Source organism: Entelurus aequoreus, linkage group LG06 (genome assembly GCF_033978785.1).
Source record: "Entelurus aequoreus isolate RoL-2023_Sb linkage group LG06, RoL_Eaeq_v1.1, whole genome shotgun sequence".
Lineage (NCBI taxonomy): Eukaryota > Metazoa > Chordata > Actinopteri > Syngnathiformes > Syngnathidae > Entelurus > Entelurus aequoreus.
In genome coordinates, this window is record NC_084736.1 from 20,943,160 (window position 1) to 20,966,752 (window position 23,593).

Below are 23,593 nucleotides of genomic sequence, written 5' to 3' on the forward strand. Positions count from 1 at the left end.
TTGCAACATCTGTTTGAATACGGTGAATGATGACCGTGTCACAGCGGTTATGTTATGACTGATAACATTGACGGTAACAGTACTGATGCTGAAATTGCATTGTGGGACATTGACACTCGTCCCTTTGCCCTTGCAGCCCAACTGCTACGCCAAGGTGATCACCATCGAGTCTCAGAAGAAGATCGTCATCTACTCCAAGCAGGCCATCGCCGTCAACGAGGAGATCACGTATGACTACAAGTTCCCCCTGGAGGAGAACAAGATCCCCTGCCTGTGCGGCACAGAGAACTGCCGCGGCACGCTCAACTAACCTGCCGCTCTCCACTCGGCGGCGCTCGACTCCCCAAAGGTCCACACAGAAACACGATGACGCACAGATTTGAAATCAGGGTTTTTAAATGAAAATGGAGAAAAAAACAAAAGCGCTTGTGTCAGGCGCACTTTTAATCTGACAGTTTGGTCTTTTGTTGAAATGCCAGCTTGAAGCGCTCATATAATCTTACTGTTATTATCATTATTATTCCTTGTGTTGCTTGAGTGACACAAGCTTCAGTTTTAATGATCACACCTTCAGCTTTTGTCTGCAGCATCACACATTATGGCACAATTGGATTATTTTTTTCATTTTAGTTTTCAAACGTTATGTGCTCCTTCCTCCCCGCGTTTGTGGTCGTCTTTGGTGGCAAAGTGTCCGTTTTCTCTCGGTGTCGTCCTCTCGTCGCCTCGCGGCCAACAAGTACAGCGTTCAAACAGAATGAGGTGCAAAGGAGTTCAGGTCAGATTAAGAGACGGCACAGTGGCGTAGTGGTTAGCACGATCAAAGGTTTGATTCTCCATTTGGAGTTTGCGTCTTCTCCTCGTGCGTTTGTGGCTTTTCCTTCCATATCCCCAAAAACATGCATGTTAAGTGAAAATCAGTGCTTCTCAAATACTGGGGCGGGCCCCCCTGGGAGGGGGCGTGAGAGGCAACAGACCACATAAGCATTCACTTCAGCGGGGGGCGTGAAAAAATTATTTCCCTAGAAAATTTAATTGGGCGAAGTTCCAAACAACCCCTTCAATGCAGTGCTTCTTAAATAATTAAGTTAAAGTACCCATGATTGTCACACACTAGGTGTGGTGAAATTATTCTCTGCATTTGACCCATCACCCTTGATCACCCCCTGGGAGGTGAGGGGAGCAATGAGCAGCTGCGGTGGCCGCGCCTGGTAATCCTTTTTGGTGATGGGGCGGGCCCTCCTGCGTGGAGTGTCGTGGAAAAGGGGGCGTGAGAGGCAATAGGCGTAATAGCATCTTTAGTGGTAATAACTACTTTGACGCTTATAGATAGAAAAAGAAACATTAACTTTGGGGAAAGGGGGCATGAAAAAAATTCTGTTTCTTAAAAAAATTTAACTGAGCACGTTCCAAACAGCCCCTTTAATGCAGTGCTGCCTAAATTGTGGGTGTGAAGCAATAGACACATAAACATTCACTTGAGTGGGGGGCGTGAAAAAAGCATCTCCATAGAAAATTTAATTGAGCAAGTTCAAAACAACCCCTTCAATGCAGTGCTTCTTAAATAATGGGGCAGGTCCTCCTGCGTGGAGTGTCGGGGGGGGCAAGGGGGCGTGAGAAGCAATGGGCGTAATAGCATCTTTAGTGTTAACTATTTTGACACATATAGATAGAAAAATAAACAATAACTTTGGGGGTAGGGGGCGTGAAAAAAATTAAGTTATTAAAAAAATTTAACTGAGCACGTTCCAAACAGCCCCTTTAATTCAGTGCTGCCTAAATTGTGGGTGTGAGGCAATAGACACATAAACATTCACTTGAGTGGGGGGCGTGAAAAAATCATCTCCCTACAAAATTTAATTGAGCAAGTTCGAAACAACCCCGTCAATGCAGTGCTTCTTAAATAATGGGGCGGGCCCTCTTGCGTGGAGTGTCGGTGAAAAGCGGGCGTGAGAAGCAATGGGCGTAATAGCATCTTTAGTGTTAACTATTTTGACACATATAGATAGAAAAATAAACATTAACTTTGGGGAAAGGGGGCGTGAAAAAAATTGTATTTCTTAAAAAAATTTAACTGAGCTCGTTCCAAACAGCCCCTTCAATGCAGTGCTGCTTAAATTGTGGGTGGGGCCCCTGGTGTGAGGTGTCGGAAGAAAGGGGGCGTGTGAGGCAATAGACACATAAACATTCACTTGAGCGGGTGGGGGGTGATGGGGGGTGAGGGAGCGTGAGAGGCAATGGGCGTAATAGCATCTTTTGTGTTAATCAGTAAATATTTTGATACATACGGATAAGAAAATAAACTTTAACTTTGGGGGGGGGGCGCGAAAAATGTAACTGTCAGGCCCCCCTGTGTGAGGTGTCGGGTCAAAAGGGCCGTGAGAGGCAATGACGTAACAGCATATTTAGTGTTAAACAATAAATATTTTGAAACATACAGATAAGAAAATAAACATTAACTTTAGGGGGGGCGTGGACATTTTTTTGTCTCCTAGAAAAATTTAACTAAGTGCCAAACTGCCCCTAATGCAGTGCTTCTTGAATAGTGGGTGCGTGAAGTGTCAGAGCAAAAGGGGCGTGAGAGGCATTGGTGTAATAGCAAACAATAAACATTCACTTTAGGGGAGCATGACAAAAATGATGTCCCCTATAAAATTTAACTGAGCAAGTTCCAATTAGCCTCTTTAATGCAGTGCTTCTTACATTTTTTTCACACCACCCGTCCTCATTGCGGCCACAGGTGAGCTTGAACCTATCCCAGCTGCCTTGGGCTGAGAAGCGGGGCACACGCTGGACTGGTCGCCAACCAATCAAAGGGCTCATTTTTAACCGAACCAAATGACTCGTTAAACGTAAAAATAACAAAAACACATAATGACATAATAATTCATCTAATGAAATCATAAACCTGACAACAGACAAAAACACGTAATAACATAACTTAGCGAACATAAAATAACATCTAACAAACAAAAACACGTAATAAACATTTATTAACGCGTTATATTAGAACATAACACGAAAACAAGTACTAATAGAACGTAACTTATCAAACGTGTTAAAACCTAGCGGAACCAAAACACTTATAAACGTGTATTACCATAACAAGTATTAGAACATAACAATCGTAATGACAACAATAAAACAAAAACATGTAATACTATGATAACATGTACTAATTGAACTTAACTTACCAGCTGTAATAACTCTGAAGAATACAACACTTATCACACAAGTACATGTGATTATAGAACATAACTCATCAAACACCTAACAAACAAAAACTTTAATAAACATGTAATAACATGTAGTATGTTTAATTACTTCGAGCAACAAAATAAAAACACATAACATGTAAAAATAGAACATAGTAACTTATCAAACGTTATAACAAAGTCCAAAAAAGCAATCAGCAATTTAGTATGTTTTTGTTATCACATGCATATTTTTTGTTAACCTGCATGTTACATTAACAAGGCTAATAATTGCAAACATAACATACATACATTACATTAAAATAATGTATGTTTTGTTAACAAAACAAATAATTGTGAACATACACATACATTACATTAAGATAATGTATGTTATGTTCACAAGACTAATAATTGTGAACATAACATACATTATGTTGTGAACATAACATGCATGTTATGTATGTATGTATGTTATGTTAATAAGACTAATAATTATGAACATAACCTACATGTTATGTGTATGTATGTATGTTATGTTATGTTAACAAGACTAATAATTATGAATATAACATACATGTTGTTGGGAACATAACACACATGTTATGTGTATGTATGTTATGTGTACACATGTTATGTGTATGTATGTATGTATGTTATGTTACCAAGACTAATAATTGTAAACATAACATACATGTTATGTGTATGTATGTATGTATGTTATGTTACCAAGACTAATAATTGTAAACATAACATACATGTTATGTGTATGTATGTATGTTATGTTAACAAGACTAATAATTGTGAACATAACATACATGTTATGTGTATGTATGTATGTATGTATGTTATGTTATGTTATGTTAACAAGACTAATAATTGTGAACCTAACATACATGTTGTGTATGTATGTATGTTATGTTAACAAGACTAATAATTGTGAACATAACATACATGTTGTTGTGAATATAACATACATATTGTGTATGTATGTGTGTTATGTTAACAAGACTAATAATTGTGAACATAACATACATGTTGTGTATGTATGTATGTATGTTATGTTAACAAGACTAATAATTGTGAACATAACATACATGTTATGTGTGTGTATATATGTATGTTATGTTAACAAGACTAATAATTGTGAACATAACATACATGTTATGTGTATGTATGTATGTATGTATGTTTTGTTTACAAAACTAATAATTGTGAACATATACATACATTACATTAAGATAAAGTATGTTATGTTCACGACTAATAATTGTGAACATAAGAAGAACATAACATACATGTTATGTGTATGTATGTATGTATGTATGTTATGTTCACAAGACTAATAATTATAAACATAACATACATGTTATGTGTATGTATGTATGTATGTATGTATGTATGTATGTTATGTTGACAAAAGATGCATGTTGTTGGGATGTGGGAGAAAGTGGGATTACCCCGAGAAACATGGAGAACATGCCAAGTCCACACAGAAATGCACAAACGGAAATTCAAACCCTCGACCACGTGACTGTGCAGCCAACATACAGCCTGATTTGAACTCCTGGAAAAAAAACTTTACATATGCTCATTTATTGAGCTTTACCAGTACACCTTATTTTTTTCTCCCCAACTGCTGCAGGTTGTCGTCACAGTGTTTGCACAAATGTTTTTAAGAGGCACATTTTTGTTATTTTGCAGTTGGTCGTGTCTCCTTTTAAAAAAAAAAAAAAGTTATAAAAGAGGTTATTTTTTTCCTAGTCCATTTCCAGCGTTGACCAGAAGGCAAACATGACAGGTTTGCTGGTCCAAAGTTTGACTCTTCAGTAGCAAAAGACATCTGCTTTTGTCTCCCCAACAGGAAAATGTTGTTTCTTGTCAGCGACAAAAGCGACCGCGAGCGTCTTTTTTTATCTGACAGGATGACGTGATGTAAATAATGTCCGAAAGTGTTTGTTTCTCGTAGAAACACACTTGATTCCAAGCTGTAAATAAATTCCTTCCTTTCCCTCTTCACGAGGGCACATGTACATAAAACTTCCATCCTTTTTTTTTAAATTCTTCCTCCTTAATATTATTTCTCTTGTATTAATGCCTTGGATCCTTTATTAATGGTGCATTAAAATATTTTTTAAATAAAGTCAAAAGCTCTCGTCTTTGTGCCTGAGAAGCCGGTAGGAAGTGGCTTGTGTTTCCTGCTGACGTCACATGACGCACCGGCAGCTCAAGAGGATGTTTTGCCATGTGTAGCAGACAGGTGAGTCACGCCACCATTGTTACTTTGCATCACTTTTTCTGTCTAAGTGTCCCTTTTCTCTCTTTTTTTTTTTTTTATCCACAGTGTGAACTCACTGTTGTGTTTGCAAGGCGGCATTGCGCCATGATTGAACTTTGACCTGCGGCGTGATGTGAACCCGAACGGCGGTCCAAATACACAAACGTAAGAACACGAGGAAATAGTTTGAGATCATGTCAAGGGTCCTTTTCACCCAAAGCAAGTCAAGTTGACATTTGTCAGCCATAAAACCATGAATAAGTTTTCAGAACACATCATGGTGTCTTTGCACTCAAGGTCCTCTCTTGCAAAAGTAACTTATGCAACCTGCTGCTTTTACACAAGTAAACAACTTTTTGCACTGAGGGCCGCACAGTGAAAAATTAAAGCAAGCGGGGTCCATTTTGATATTTTTCATTTTCAAAACCAATACAATTTATAGATTTTTTCAACCTTTCAGGCTTCTCTCAAGTTTGGTCATAAAATTTTTAAAAATAAGTCATGTCATATTGTTTGTTTTGTTCATTATTCAACGCTTGAATCTCTAGCTCAACTTCAGGCCTGGCTGTCGATTTAAGGTAAAAAAAAAAAAAAAGGATATATATGTATATGTTTTATGCCATTTTGGTCAAATAGAACCCTGTTTATTATCGCAAAAACACAAAATATTAAATATTTTCCCCAAAAAATCTTTCAAAGTAGAATATTTGATGTGAAGTAATTGGAGCCTTAAAAAAAATTTGAAAAAATTGGTGGGACCTAAAAGTGTTAAAAAATATATATATATATATATATATATATAAACAAATATATATATAACAAATACATATATAACAAATACATTTATATATATATATTAATATATATATGTTATTTGTTTTTAAATTTTTATTTATTTATGTATTTTTTTATACTTTCAACACTTAAATCTCTAGATTAACTTCATAATCTATCCGTCGATAGGTTTTAATTTTTTATATATATATTTTTCCTGTGTGTTGTATTCTCTTTTTGTCAAAGAAATATTTGTTTTTTACATGGCAAGCACAAAAACTATGCAACATTTTCCCACAAAAAAAATGCCAAAGTGGAATATTTGATGTGAAGTAATCGGAGCCTTGAATATCTCCATAATTTCTACCATTGATTTTTATTCATTATTATTTTTGAGCAATGACAGCTTTAAAAAAAAAAAAAAAAAAACAGCCTACATGGCAGCTTTGTGATATTAGAGTTGCAACTTTTTCTCGTTACATTTCACCTGTTTGCCCTTTTTTTTATATATATTTTTTGTTCTTATAGCCAAACCTGTGTGTTTATTTCCGTACCTGACAGTTTTTGCTACAACTGTGGCTTTCCTCAAAGGTGTCACGTGATAGGATTTTTTATAGTTTTTTTTAGAACTTGCCGCAAATGGCCACTCGGCCACACTTCGAACACCCTTGGATCACATCCATCACTAATGTTAAATGCATATTATATATACACATGAGATATGTGACGTGTGTAGGTAATTGGCCACACAAGTAATAAATATGACATTATTTTGTATACATATATAATGTACGGTACACAGTTGTACCATCACCAGTTTTCTTTTTCTATGATTCAGCTTTCGTTGCAACTTTTTGCCAAAACATTGCAGTGTATATTGTCTACTCTACGTTATCGTACGGCCGAACATTGCACGGTGCGAACTACAGTAAACCTTTATCATTGGTAATTGGTTCCGGACCTGACATTTATGGGATTTGTAATGTTAAAATTTCATAGCTAGAGCATTAAAAAACATATTGTATACGTCTTTCTTAACATTATGAGTGCCTTAAAATTTTAAATAAATAAATAAAATAACACCCTCATAATCACCCTTTACACTTGTTCAGTCCAATATAGTAACGCTGTCTGAGGCTGAGCCAATCAGTGCCTTTGATACATAAAAATGGTAATATGAGTCATCTAGTGGCCAATTCTACTTCTGTAGAATTGGCCACTAGATGACTCATATTACCATTTTTATGCTTGAAAATGCTTCATTTTAGGCCATAAATATGAAGAGTATGTTTTAAAAGAGTTGACTGGAATGCATATCAACTCGTGGAATCGTGTGTCGAAACAATATCACCGCATTGGAGACTCAGTCTGTGTACTTTTTACTGCAAAAATATTCCACCATGAGGCCACAGAAAGTTGCGAGTGCCAGCACTTTGATAAAGAAAATGAGAAACACGACTGAATTCAAGAAAGAACTTGAAGCAAAGTATGACGGAGGCACCCGCGTCCCTTTCCTCTTCCCCGCCCTCTCTGCTCATCTCGTCTTCGCTTTCATTAGGCATCGATGAGTATTTCACATTGTTTACTGCACGTACAACTACAATTATCTATGAAATGTGCTAAAAATATTTTTATATATTGTTTATATTTTATTTATATATACATATAAAGATATATATATATATATATATATATATATATATATATATATATATATATATATATATATATATACACTGTATATATTATTTTGTTTATTTATTTAGCCTTTATTTAACCAGGTAAAATCCCATTGAGATCAAAGATCTCTTTTCCAAGAGAAACCTGGCCAAGAGGGCAGCAGCAAGGTTACATTAAAAACAGTAAACTTGCTCACATAACACATGTGCATACAGACAAGGTAGACTGCAATCTTTTCAGAGAAGTTTTAAACTCATTTAATGTAACAAGGGTTTGAAGTTGAAGATTCGATTGTAGGTTATTCCAAGCCTTCGGTGCTGAAAACCTAAATGCTTTCTTGCCCAGTTCAGTTCTTACTTTGGGGATGACAAATTGCAGAACATTCATTGAACGAAGATTGTGACTTCCTTGTTTCTTTGTTTAAAGACAAGATAGATAAGATCAGAATCAGAATCAGAAAAGTTTTATTGCCATTGTTTGAGAACGGGTTCACAAACTAGGAATTTTTCTTGGTGCAAACGTGCGACATAAAACACATATAACACATAAGATGGAGTGATACCCAGAATGGTTTTGTAGATGAACACATACCAATGATTGAGGCGTCGAGCACATAAAGATGTCCAGTCCATATATATATATATATATATATATATATATATATATATATATATATATATATATATTACACATACATGCATACAAAATATATATACATTTATTTATATATATATACATACATAAATGCATTTATTTATATATGTATATATATATGTATGTATATAAATATATAAAATCAATATTTGAAATATTTATATATTGTTTGTATTGTATTTATATATATATATATATATATATATATATATATATATATATATACATATGAAGATACATATATCCATATATATATACACATACATGCATACAAACTAAATATACAGTATATTTATATATACATACAGAAATGCATTTATATATGTATATAAATATATATATATATTTATATAAATATAAATATATAAAATCAATATTTGAAATATTTATATATTGTTTTTTATTTTTTTGTTGTTTTTTTAAATTTTTATTTTAAACAACATAAAAAAAGACACAAGATACACTTACCATTAGTGCATCAACCCAAGAAAACCCTCCCTCCCCCATTCACACTCATCCACACTCATTTACACAAAAGGGGCTGTCTCTTTCTGTTATTAAAAAAACTTCTGGTTCCTACAATATAGAATAATACAGTCTGCAAGGGATACAGTCTTTAAAGCACACACGATTGTGTGTGGTGCTGGTCCACTAACATTTTCATTAATTACTATTTTTTATGTAATTGTTTTTATATTGCTTTACTTTCAAACAAAACAAACAAAGGACCTTAACTTCACCAGACCGGGTTTTCAATTAAATCAGATTGTTCAAAAAGGGTTCTTAAAACCAGGTCCAGTTCAGATTACGTCCAGATCGGGCTCAGCAACACACACCTTCACCCATGTACACCAAAAACCAGGGAACACAACAGGTTGCATACAATCCACAAACAAAAATACATTTTCAAATTAAGCACCCATATACAGTCCAGATCACATCCAAGTCGAACTCAGCAACACATACCTTCATTTATGTACACTTAAAATACGGAATACAACAACAGATTGCATATCATATATAAACAAAATTACATTTTCAAAATAAGTCTTTGAGGACTTCCCATCTTTTTTTATGTTTTTTGGCATCATTATCGTTTTCAACCATATAATTTTCTAAAGTTAAAAAATACTGAATAAATGTTTTAAAGAAAGAAATATTAAGTGAATATCTATTTTTGGCCTTAAAAATAAACCTTCTACCGAGTACTATAATTAAATTGACTAAATCATGACTGTCAATGAACTCTCCTAAAATAACAGAAACCACATCAAGCTTCATAAACAAACCAATCTTTAAACACATTTTTTCAACTTCCACCCAAAATATATATATATATTTATATAAATATATAAAATCAATATTTGAAATATTTATATATTGTTTATATTGTATTTATAGATACATATATCCATATATATATACATACATGCATACAAAATATATATAGAATATATCCATCCATCCATTTCTACCGCTTATTCCCTTCGGGGTCGCCGGGGGCGCTAGAGCCTATCTCAGCTACAATCGGGCGGAAAGCGGTGTACACCCTGGACAAGTCGCCACCTCATCGCAGATATAGAATATATATATATATACATAAATTTATTATATATATATATATATATATATATATATATATATATATATATATATATATATATATATATACGTATATATGTACATACATTTATATATATATATATATATATATATATATATATATATACGTATATATATATATATATATATATATATATATATATATATATATATATACGTATATATGTACATACATTTATATATATATATATATATATATATATATATACGTATATATGTACATACATTTATATATATATATATATATATATATATATTATATATATATATATATATACATTTATTTATATATATACTGTGTACATATATACAGTACTATCTACCTTTTTGCTCCCATTTCGCCCATGTTTTTTGTGTACATCTTTGAATTGTACTTCTACAATATGCTGTTGTCAATGCTGTCGGATTTGTCATTATCTTTTTATTACCTGAAGAAATTAGTGTTTGTGCTAACTTTTAAATAATTATTTTGCACATTAAGTTTATATGCTTAGTTTAGATATACTGTGCAGTGGACAGTGTGCACGTCGGCGTGTCCGTAAACGCACCCATACCAAAAGTATAGTCTCCATACATGAGTCTATATTTAACCAGCACATGTGAGCTCCTTGAATTCCTTGAATCCCTTCTAAGTCTATCTGATAGCTCAGTCACAGCTCTTTTTATACCAAATATGTGTTATATGTGTTTTATGTCGCACGTTTGCACCAAGAAAAATTCCTACTTTGTGAACCCGTTCTCAAACAATGGCAATAAAACTTCCGATTCTGATTCTATAAACGTAAGGGCATCTATTCGTTACAAGTATGACGTCATCTCCAAACAGGAGTGAGTTTTAGAAAGACGCAAATAAAGCATGACGTCACCGAACGTCTTTTTTGCATTAAACGGTGAAAAAATATCTTTGTTTGTTTGTGTGTTCAGGTCGGTTACAGCTGCGGAGTCACCAGCGTTCAAAAAAATAGAAAGGTTTAAAAAAAAAAAAAAAAAAAAATGAAGTACTGGTTTGGCCTGAGGTCTTTAAACGCAGCAGCATTCAGCAGCGCTGCGCAGTGTCGGCAAACGGAGTCGACACGTAAAGCCGCCATGAGCCGAGCCAGGCCCGCACTCGTCTACCTGGTGACCGGGGGCTGCGGCTTCCTGGGCCGACACCTGCTCAGGCTGCTGCTGGAGAAGGAGGACCGGCTGGTCGAGGTTCGAGTGTTCGACAAGCACACGGACGACAGCCTCGAGAGACTCGGAACAGGTGAGGAAGGCGCGGACTTTGAGCCGACATATTCTCTGTTTGTTGTCTTTTATTATTAGTCTCTTCAAATATTTCACATTGGACATTTTAATCGTCTTTTCTTTTTACCGTCAAACACATGCACGAGTACACGTGCTCGGGACCGTCCACAAAGTGCAACACGCAAAATAACGTACTTTTCATAGTGTTAAAATTAAATAATTATATTTCGTCTTCATACTAACTTTTAGTGTGGTTTGCCTGCTCATCACATACTTTGAAATGAGGAAATTATACATCGGAAATATTTATTCTACACCTATTTGTAAACAAGTTAAAAACTTTAAATGGCATTTTAGTAAAAATACTTTTTTTCATTAATGTTACTTGAGAATACTTTTTACTATTTTACTATTGTGTCTCCTCTCCACTCAGTAGCACATTCCAGAAATATATATGATGCGGTATAAATCAAATCCTTTATTACTGTTGCTTACTTTTCTGTTGATGATTCTACTCTGCAAATGATTGAATATTTCCTCATAACTGGACAAAAACACCGTTTTAAAAATGTATTTCGAGGGACACTTTTGTCCCACAATTTATTTGTCACAAAATCCTCCCCAGCACTCAGACTATCGATCCTTTGCAGCAGGGGTCGGGAACCTTTTTGGCCAAATATTTTAAAATGTATTTCCGTGAGAGCCATATAACATTTTTAACACTGAATACAACTAAATGCTTGCATTTTTTAAGTAAGACCAACATTTTTAGAGTATAATAAGTCTCTTCTTCTTTTTAATAAAATTGTTATTCTGAAGCTAACCAATAATAAATCAAATACTTCTTACCATTAATGCGACTTCTTGAACAGCTGCGGTAGTAAACGGATGGATGGATTAAAATGCATGAGAATGTTTTATATTTTGAACGTTATTTTTAACACTGTGATTACCAACGGAATTATTCATTACTTATCATGTTAAGTAATGTCAGCTAAGATTTATCTGAGAGCCAGATGCAGTCAACAAAAGAGACAGATCTGGCTCGGGAGCCTTAGGTTCCCTACCCCTGGTTTGCAGCTACATTTACACACAGTATAGTAGGAACCATGAAGTTGTACAGGGGGGTCACACTTGCTTTCAACAGTGATTGATCAATAAATAAGGATTTGCCTCATGATACTGTTACACAATTAAGTGTTCAATTATTATAATTGTTTTTTACGTATGCTGTAAAAAAGAAAATCGTTCTGAGCTTAGGCCCCTGGAGAGGGGGTCCAGACTGAGGCCATGGGAAAAAGCAACTCATAGCCATTGCACACATCCCTCTTACATAAGAGGGAAACATCAAACATCAAAGAACACAAAGGACATTAAAAGAGCAGAGCTGATGCAACCAGCCTCTTCCACATACCGCTATGAATAAAAAGTCAAAGAAACATATACACTGTGGTGGCCTCTGCGGTGTTCCAGGCCATCGTCTGCTGGGGTGGGGGGGGAGCATGGCCAGAGACAGGAGCGGACCCAACAAAGCAACCAAGAGAGCCGACTCCACCCTCGGCCGCCCACTAACTCGGCCAGTGTCTAAGGAGACTGAGGTGTCTGATACCTGCTCATTCAGCCAAGACACTGTGAAGCTTGTCCGTCCCGGCGCTCGGTGCTAGCTCCGCAGTCCTGTCTCTTCATCTGCGACTCTGGTGTGGCAGAGACCCAGCAGCTGGTCTCCATGGCCAAAAGGCTCCCGGGAGGCAGATCCAGAAGTCACGAAAGTGCCACCCCTTGTCACACAGTCCCAAAGGGTCCCCAACCAAAAGGCAAAAAAAAAAAAAAATATATATAATAACTAGGGCTGCAACAACTAATCGATTAAAATCGATCATAAAAATAGTTGGCGATTAATTTAGTCATCGATTCGTTAGATCTATGCTATGCGCATGCGCAGAGGCAATTTTTATTTTATTTTATTTTTTCAAACCTTTATTTATAAACTGCAACATTTACAAACAGCTGAGAAACAATAATCAGTATAGCGGTATAGCTCGGTTGGTAGAGCGGCCGTGCCAGCAACTTGAGGGTTGCAGGTTCGATCCCCGCTTCCGCCATCCTAGTCACTGCCGTTGTGTCCTTGGGCAAGACACTTTACCCACCTGCTCCCAGTGCCACCCACACTGGTTTGAATGTAACTTAGATATTGGGTTTCACTATGTAAAGCGCTTTGAGTCACTTGAGAAAAAGCGCTATATAAATGTAATTCACTTCACTTCACTTCAAAATAAGTATGGGGCCAGTATGCTGTTTATTTTTCAATAAACTACTGGAAAGGATAGAAATGTAGTTTGTCTGTTTTATCTGACTATTAATCGACTAATCGAAGTAATAATCGACAGATTAATCGATTATCAAATTAATCGTTAGTTGCAGCCGTAATAATAACACATGAAAACAGGAGGGAAACACAAAAGGATGACACAAGAGCACAGAGCTCCTACCAACAGCAGCCACTACAGCGGCACCATCTTGGAAACAAAATAATAATAATAATTTGCGGGCCATTTAAAATCTGGCCCTTGGGCTTTGAGTTTGACACCTGTGCAATAGTCGAATGCACTTTTAGGTGAAAAAAAAAGACACAAATACATATGTATGACCAATATTTGTGTATCAGTAGCATCTACCTATAACAATCATTTGAATACATAATACACCTGTAACTCATGTCATTTATTACTGTACTGAATCTGATAATAATCCCAAGCACACCCACATTGACTTAAACGTGAAACTAAAATCACTTTTAAAAAAATGAATTGTGTCGCTCCACGACGACCAAATAAAATAGTTTGCGACATGAATTTGGGGGGAAATGTTGCACTTTGCAGATGCTCACTTAGAGCTTTTTTTTAATCAGTGACCTTTTACTTTTTTGACAAGCGACCTGAATCCTGCAAAGATAGTTGGATGACATGAATTCTTCTTGGCACCTCCTGTCAAAGAGATAAGATGATAACGGCATTCAACAATAAATGCTAATTATTGTTTCTAATATTTTGACCCACTTGTCCAGCTGTGTAAGCAAGTGTGAACTGTAAAAAAAAAACCGGTCGTATTCCATGTGGAGTGGTGACTGTGCGCAGATCCTCTCCAGGATGTCCCACTCCCACGCATTTCCTTTTCCCGGTGCGAATGACGTGGAATTGTGGCCTGTCACCCCCTGCCACCTGTGTCAATGGCATGTTTTGTTGCCTGGCAACAGGGGACCGACCTAAGTCCAGTAAGCCAGCTGCGTGAGTGAACAAGATGTTTTCTTTCCGCTTTGTTCAGCCGTCATTGTGTGTTGGCAAACACGTCGTACGGCCCCTCAGGCGCCGGGGGCACCTCAATGAGGCACAGGACAGGCGTGGCCCTGGACTGACTCTTACTGAAAGACACAATTTGACACTCAAGTGGAGACAGGAGCACATTCCATAGATAGACAATGGAGGACTATGAGACTATAGCCAATAATAGCAACCCCCAAAGACCGAATTGCTGCTATTACGCCCCCTAGTGGCTGTGAGCAGCTTCAGGAAGTGTTATAGACTTACTGACATCTCACGTTTCACATACTTATGGAAAAAAATCCAATATATACATCCCTAAAAATGTTCTGTGGGAAAAAAAGCACAATCTTAGAGTAAAGACGTAATGGTGAAACTTAATAAGGCCTAACAATACACTAAAAACTCTCAAAAGTGCTAACACAATAAAACGTAATGATAGAGCATGATAACTAAGCAAACATGATAACACGTAATAAGCATGTAGTAACAAAACAATAACTCATAATAGAACATAACTTGGCCAACGTGATAACGCCTAACAAACTAAAATATGTAATGAATACATAATGACGTTTTAGTCATTGGAAGTTGATAGAGTGGCTGTGCCAGCAATCGGAGTGTTGCTGGTTACTGGGGTTCAATTCCCACCTTCTACCTTCCTAGTCACGTCCGTTGTGTCCTTGGGCAAGACAGTTCACCCTTTGCCTCTGATGGCTGCTGGTTAGCGCCTTGCATGGCAGCTCCCGCCATCAGTGTGTGAATGTGTGTGTGAATGGGTGAATGTGGAAATAGTGTCAAAGCGCTTTGAGTACCTTGAAGGTAGAAAAGCGCTATACAAGTATAACCCATTTATCATTTATCATTTACAACACTTAATAACAGAATGTAAAAAAATATAAAATGGTATAACACGTAACATAATAAAAACAAGTTATAAACATGTAATACGTAATAGAACATATTACCGTATCTAACAGAGAAAAACACTTAATAAACACGTAATAACAAAATAAAACGTTATAATATAATGTAAAAACTCATTAAACATAACCCCTAACAATAGAACAAAGTAATAAACCTGTAACAACTCATCAAATGTAATGATTACATCTGACAATAAACCATAAACCTGTAATAACACACTAACATGTAACTATAGAAAATAACTTATCAAAGTAACACCTCACAAGAAAACAAAAACGCGTAATAAACACATAATAATAAAACAAAATAACACATAATAATAGAACATAACTTTTTAAACATAACACCTAACCATGAAACAAAATCACAAAACACGTAATAACGTATCAAACCTTTATAAACAACACGAAATAACGTGATAATATAACATAATAGCCTATAAAACGTTATAAGACCTAACATAGCAAAAGTACTTAATACCACAATAACATAATAATATAACACAGTGACTCATCAAACGTAAAAGTAATAGCTAACGATGAGACAAAAATACATAAACATAATTTATCAAACATAATAATAACCCCAACAACTAACAAAAATACGTAATAATAAAACACGATAACAAATAACACAACTTATCAAACGTAATAACCCCTAACAACACACCAAAACACGTAATAATAAAACACGATGACACACATTAACGTAACTTATCAAATGTATTAACCCCTAACACAGCAAAACACGTAATAATGAAACACGATAACACACATTAACGTAACTTATCAAACGTAATAACCCCTAACAACAAACAAAAACACGTAATAAAACACGTTTACACATAATAACACAACTTCCAAGCAACAAACAAAAAGGTGTAATTGAACATGTAATAATTAAAACACATAATGACAGAACATAACTTATCAAACATAACTCCACAATAAAACAAAAACACGTAATAATAACAAGTAAAATAGAACATAACTTCTCAAACACATTATCACCTAAAATAAAACTAAAATATGTAATAATAAACACATAATAACACGTAATAATTGGACTTTATAACTTATCAAATGTAATAACAGCTAACAATACAAATATGTAACAATGATAAAACAATATCTCATATTAACATAATAACAAACGTAATAACAACAGATTACCAAAAAACAACAACACAAACGACAATATTGTGTAAAACCTGATCAAATGTAACAACTAACAATAAACTTAAAACAGGTACTAACAGTCATAAATGATAAAGATGTGCTGTGGTTATCTTTGGGGAAAGTTCAAGGACGCGTTTGCGATAAAACTGCTTTTAGTGTTCCAGCTGGCCTTGGAGGACTACACTGCTGAGGGGCGGAGCCTCACCACTGCACCCACGTGACAGGAAGTGATGTTTCTGTCGCATCAATCATCACCGCTCGACTTTTTGCCGCTTCCTCCCCGCAGATCGCACCAAGGTGTCGGTCATTCAGGGCGACATCACCGACTACCAAAGCGTGCTGGCGGCCAGCTGCGGCGCCGACCTCATCATCCACACCGCCGGCCTGGTGGACGTCTGGCACAAAGTCCCCGAGGACCTCATCCACGCCGTCAACGTGAAAGGTGAGGCGCCGAGGTCCTGTTGCAGGGGGAAAAAGAGGCTTCGCTACACGTCTTTAAATAAGATTTAAAGATAACTATGAAACTTGGCCGTTTTTTTTTTTTACATGTTTTTCAAAATCATCACTTCCCTTGATTGCAACTTGTACAAAAATGTTTTCTTTTGTGCGAAACGCCATCTGGTGGAATAACATTGAATTGTTCCGCATATTGTAGAAATATGAGCAAAGATCATCATTTTGTCAAAGTTTTAGTCATTGGAAGTTCAGTGGCACACATTGATGTCATACGGTGCACTAAAATGTTGCGGCACAGTGGTTGGGAATCAATGTTATACTGTAAATCTTTAATAAAAATAATTATTTGAATGGTGGTCATTAATACCTAATAAAAGTTTTTTAAAAAGACAGCAGGCTTCTCTACGCATCTTAAAATATATTCAGCGACAGGCAAGGGAGTTGGAAGTTTGTTTGTTTTGGGTGTTTTTTTTAGCGATTAAACTAACCTAGCATGATGTTAAGTGTAATGTTAGCATGTAGCATCAGATAGCTAATGTTTGTGTACTTCTGTCCACACACTGTGTCTGCTTGTAAGTACTCTGTGATTGTGCGCTGCCGAACATTCTCCTCTGCTCATAAAACCTGCAATGTCATGACGTGACGACGCGCCGTCATGCCCGTTAAAAAAAAAAGGGGGGGGGTGGGAACCGGTACTTTTTAGAGGCGGTATAGTACTGAATATGATTCATTAGTATCGCGCTACTATACTAGTACTGGTATACCGTACAACCCTAGTGCCTACTGGTCCCACGTTTCCTAAAAAATAATGTTAAAAAACAGCTTACCGGTAAATCTTTGTCCAGCTGTTTACTGGCATGTACTATTTAGGTTTAGATAACTTTTACTGCAAATGAATATCGGCTCAAAATATCGGTTATCGGCCTCCTTGATTGCTAATAATCGGTATCGGCCCTGAAAAGAACCATATGGTCTAACTCTAATTTTAATGCAAAAGCAGTGATGACGTAATACGCATGAACATTAAAGTGTACACAATACGTGTTCTCATAGGGACTCTAAAACAGCTAAAAAAGACAAATAAAAGACGTCATTCATCGAACATTTGTACACTGAGGTCGTCGCTTTTTCATGCTTGCTCGTCACTGCCCCCTCAGGCTTCAGTGGGCACGTAAAAAGATGAAAAAGACTCCAAAGTGATCCAACAAGATCACAGGTGTCCAACTCAAGGCCCGGGGGCCAAATCTGGCCCGCCACTTCATTTTGAATGGCCCGTGAAAGCCTGGAAATAATATGCATCAACAAAGTAGTTTATCGTTTTTTTTATTACGAAAGGGAAAAAAAGACATGTAATGCATGCAATTATATATCTTTTAAACGTTATCCATCTAATAATGCAACAGATATTATATTATCATACAGGATCACACAAATACATTTTTCTTACATTCAAAAGTATTGAAATGTAAACATTATGTGATACTACAAACTGTACTTAAACTTAAAAATTATATGTCAAGAGTACACTTATTAATGACAAAAAAGTATATATTTATGTGATTAATTGCAAAAAAAATTTAGCTAACTATGAACAATGCGATTAATCGCGATTAAATATTTTTTAATCGTTTGACTGCCCTAATATATATATATATATATATATATATATATATATATATCGTCTAACTTATGGAAATATCAGGTTCTAGAAAAGACTCTTTTTCGCTTTGAGAAAAGGCGACATCAGTGCAGCAAACGCCTGATCCGCGCATTGGCTCGGGATCTTTCTGTGTGGAGTTTGCATGTTTTCCCCGTGGCTGCGTGGGTTCCCTCCGGGTGCTCCGGCTTCCTCCCACCTCCAAAAACATGCACCTGGGGATAGGTTGATTGGCAACACTAAATTGGCCCTAGTGTGTGAATGTGAGTGTGAATGTTGTCTGTCTATCTGTGTTGGCCCTGTGATGAGGTGGCGACTTGTCCAGGGTGTACCCCGCCTTCCGCCCGAATGCAGCTGAGATAGGCTCCAGCAACCCCAAAAAGGGACAAGCGGTAGAAAATGGATGGATGGATGGATTACATTCGAAACATTTTTGAGGTAAAAACAGACGTAAATATCTACTTATAGCCTTATGATTTCAAAGCAAGTTATCCATCAAATTGTATACTGTAAACATGACAATATATATATTTTTTTAAAACAGCTCGGTCTTCAGAATCCTACCGTAGGAAAAAAACTGTGGTAGCATTTTTACATTTACAGTAATACACTGTGAAAACAGCAACCATATTTGTCAGCTCAATCACCAGAATTCTACAGTAAAATAGTGTGACCATTTTACTGTATATTTATGGTAAAATTCTGCAATTTTTTTGACCGCAAAATCCACAGATTAATTTTTTTCTTCAGTGTAGGTAAAATATACATTTACTAATCAAATGCATATATCAAATGCAGGTCATCATGTGACACTATATTGTGGCTAATCCTTATACATGTATGTTTATTTTACTAATGTTACAAGCGGTCGGCCCTCTGAGGGCAGCCAAAACTGCAATGTGGCCCTCAAAGAAAACAAGTTTGACACCCGTTACAACATCAACGATATCATGGATGCCTTAGCAATGATGTCATTCTTGGCATGAGGAAAGGTCTATCAGCTTTTTACATCAATTCTTTGGAACATTTGTTTCCCAAGTATTATTCACACCTGGTGACCGCTTCCCGTATAAACAAAAATCGACTTGTTTTCCGGCAAAGAGGCACCTGAAGGCAGCAGATATCTCTCCAGGCTGCAGGAATGTTTGCGAACCTGGCGAACGAACCAAAGAATTTAACATCTGGCACTCCAGGACGTAGCCTGTACCCACTGCAACGTCGCAACCCCTTTCTGTCAAAGACACGTCTCCATGGCGAATGTTTGCTGTTTGCCAGGTGAGGGCGTGGTTTAGGTCCATTTTTGTTTGCGTGGTTGGAATATTTGCACTTGGGTGTCATCCCCTCAGCCCCCTCGTTAAGTCTGTCGCTGAATGTTCCAGCATGTTCCTCTGCAGCCTCCAGCCTTATTGAGCCATTGCACATATTTCACTTGGTGTAAGGTAATTCAATAAAATTCTGCCCTCCGGTGGAAGAGTATTTGTCTTTTGCCCGTCATTCATTAAATATTGATTACACAACAATAATGAAATAGGATAGGCTCCAGCCACCCCAGCGACTCCTAGAGGGACACGCCTGGATGGAAATAAGGATTTTGGTAAATAAGTGGAATTGGAAAATTTCCAGCTGTATTTGACGTGTCGCAGCAGAGTGGTTGGGAATTATTGCTTTATATCACATCTGTAAATCTGCTGTCACCTACTCAGTGGCCTAGTGGTTAGAGTGTCCGCCCTGAGATCGGTAGGTTGTGAGTTCAAACCCCGGCCGAGTCATACCAAAGACTATAAAAATGGTACCCATTACCTCCCTGCTTGGCACTCAGCATCAAGGGTTGGAATTGGGGGTTAAATCATCAAAAATTATTCCCGGGCGCGGCACTGCTTCTGCCCACTGCACCCCTCACCTCTCAGGGGGTGATTAAAGGGGATGGGTCAAATGCAGAGGACAAATTTCACAACACCTAGTGTGTGTGTGACAATCATTGGTACTTTACTTTAACTTTAATTCTCTGGGCTTTTTGCACTCTATGAAATGTTCTATTAAAAAACAGATTGCTGAATAAAAAATGTATTTTGGAGGGGTTAAATCAATATAAGAGATTCATGATTCTTATTCTTTTTAATTTTCAAAAATGTATAAATAAATTCATAAGTAATTTCTTTTTTTTTCATAGGAATCTATTTTTACAAAGACATTTTTAGGCCATATCCATGCAAGCTTAAAGGCCTACTGAAACCCACTACTACCAACCACGCAGTCTGATAGTTTATATATCAATGATGAAATCTTAACATTGCAACCAGGCCCGGCCCTAACCAATCTGGCGCCCTAGGCAAGATTTTAGGTGGCGCCCCCCCACATCGGCAGTGAAGTGTATATACTCACAAGAAACCGAATAGCTTTGTCTTTGACTTTTTTTTTTACTTAAAGAAAGCAAATTAACAATCAGAATAGTTAACAAGATTAAAAAAAAAAAAGAATAAATAAATGAATACAAAAAATAAAAAATGAATATCTAACAATTTATTGTCATCATTACAGTGAAATGCTGAATAGCTGAATGCAAAGTAACAGTATAATATATTATATGAGAATGTTATGTTATGATTATCTTTAACCGAATCACAGCAGTGCTCAAATTAAAAAAACGCATTCCCTCTCATGTGATATTGCTTAATTAACATTAATGATGTGCACTTTAACAACTAGGCTTACAACTATACCTAATATATAAAGGGGTGGAAAAGTGACTATTACCTGCAGGGCAAACATTAGCTAACCAGAAGGCAATAACAATGTAAACAAAAAACACCTGCTTAAAAGATCTAATACAAATGTCTCTGAGGAATGTAAGGTGGGACCGTGAGAGTACTGTAATTACCTAACGTTACATTATTATTTTCCATAACAATTTAGCCCCCTCCACAATATTAACCCGACGTTAAAACAGAACTAGCTATTTATTGATTAGCAATTGCCGAATCATGTAACATTAGCTTAATGCTAAAAAGCCAGGTTACTATCACCAGTGTTGGGTTAGTTACTGAAAACCAGTAACTAGTTACAGTTACTAGTTACTTCATTTTAAAAGTAACTCAGTTACTTACACCAAAAAGTAATGCGTTACTGTGAAAAGTAACTATTTAGTTACTTATTTTTTTCTTTTCTTTTTTTTTAAAGCTCCCATTAATGCCCTTTTAGCCTTCATGTCAGTACTGTTATTGCACTGGAGAATAATACAATGTGTTGATCAACTTGACATGCATTTGCATCACTAAACTCTGCTAAGCAATGTGGTCTACATACAACACACAAAGACAAAGATATGTTTCAAAGGGCCAATTTGTTTTTGGCCAGAACAAATTCACAAAACTATTTTAAATAGCTGCAACATAACATACATAAGTAACAAACAGCATAATAACAACATAGCTGTAAAGCAAGAAAGACACACACTACATACACAAAGCCTAACCATGAATTTTTTCCTCAAGGAATTCTGACACAAAATCATGTCTGAAGCTCAGAACACTCTACACATTTCCCCAGTTTTAGTTTAGAGATAAGGAAAGATTGGCCTGGCCCTCTAGCATCCCTCTTTATGTTTGTGAACTTTATAGTCTATACATTTAGAGTGATGTGATAATCAAACACTCTAGAAGTCTAGAATGAAAGAGTATATAAGAGAATTGACAGCAACGTTCCCTCTAAGGTGCGCGCCTGTGCAATTGCGCACTGCTCAAGCGTCCTCTGCGCACGGCAAATCTATGCCACGCACAAAATCAAATAAAAAAATAAGCGCATAACAATTTTCGACACACGGACACGACAGAGAAAACAGTTTTCGTCATCATTGTTCAAATATTGTAACGTCTGTCGAGACGCTTTGAGGACATGAATTCCATCCATCACTTTACTGAGCAAAACTCTTTATTGTCGGCCATAAACACATCACCAAAACATTAGTAAAAAAAATGATATCTAGCAAAAGTGGTCATTTTCTGCAGTACAAACCAGACCAAAAGCAACTTTGTTATATCAACAGCAGCCGCTCGCTCTTTCTCACTTGCGCCAACACATGCACATATGGCACTTAGCCAGTGATGCGTTTACAGCCACACAAAAAGTGGGACAACTCCAACACCACACATAAAGTGTCATTCCAGGTCGTTACACTATGATTTACCAATCAAATATGTGCTTATTCTAGTGTCATTTATTAGGAATCTTAATTTATAAATATTAATCATTAAATGCTGTTAGTATATTAAATAAATACTAATACAAATATATTAAGTTGCAGGAATGTACACATGATCCCCTGCTTACATCTCATTGTGCAACATGTGAATGTTTTAATGGGAACTAAATGCAATGTCTGAAAGGGGTACAAATTATTTCCAAAGCAGGACCTCCACCCAGACAAACAATACAAGTACACAGTTCATGAAAAACAATATTTGTTGTTATTGTCATTGTAAGTGGGCCTAAACACTTGTATTAGAAATGGAAATGACTGTTGTCATTTGATTATAAAAATAAGAGAATGTTGTCTGTCTATCTGTGTTGGCCCTGCGATGGGTGGGGACTTGTCCAGGGTGTACCCCGCCTTCCGCCTGAATGCAGCTGAGATA

General features: G+C 36.3%; 2 protein-coding genes across 4 annotated transcripts in view; both read left to right on the forward strand.

Annotated features, from left to right (window-relative positions):
* The window catches only part of setd1a (SET domain containing 1A, histone lysine methyltransferase), a 45,534-nt gene extending 43,326 nt beyond the window's left edge, over positions 1-2,208 (forward strand). For all 3 annotated transcript variants that reach the window (XM_062050214.1, XM_062050216.1, XM_062050213.1), the window contains exon 20: positions 137-2,208. In XM_062050214.1, the coding sequence (XP_061906198.1) occupies positions 137-310 (174 nt within the window). In that variant the 3' untranslated portion in view covers positions 311-2,208. The remainder of the gene's footprint in view (positions 1-136) is intronic.
* Positions 2,209-11,178: 8,970 nt separating this feature from the next.
* hsd3b7 (hydroxy-delta-5-steroid dehydrogenase, 3 beta- and steroid delta-isomerase) overlaps positions 11,179-23,593 on the forward strand; it is a 30,086-nt gene continuing 17,671 nt past the window's right edge. The window contains exons 1-2 of the mRNA XM_062050217.1: positions 11,179-11,446; positions 17,136-17,291. Of these exons, the coding sequence (XP_061906201.1) occupies positions 11,194-11,446; positions 17,136-17,291 (409 nt within the window). The 5' untranslated portion in view covers positions 11,179-11,193. The remainder of the gene's footprint in view (positions 11,447-17,135; positions 17,292-23,593) is intronic.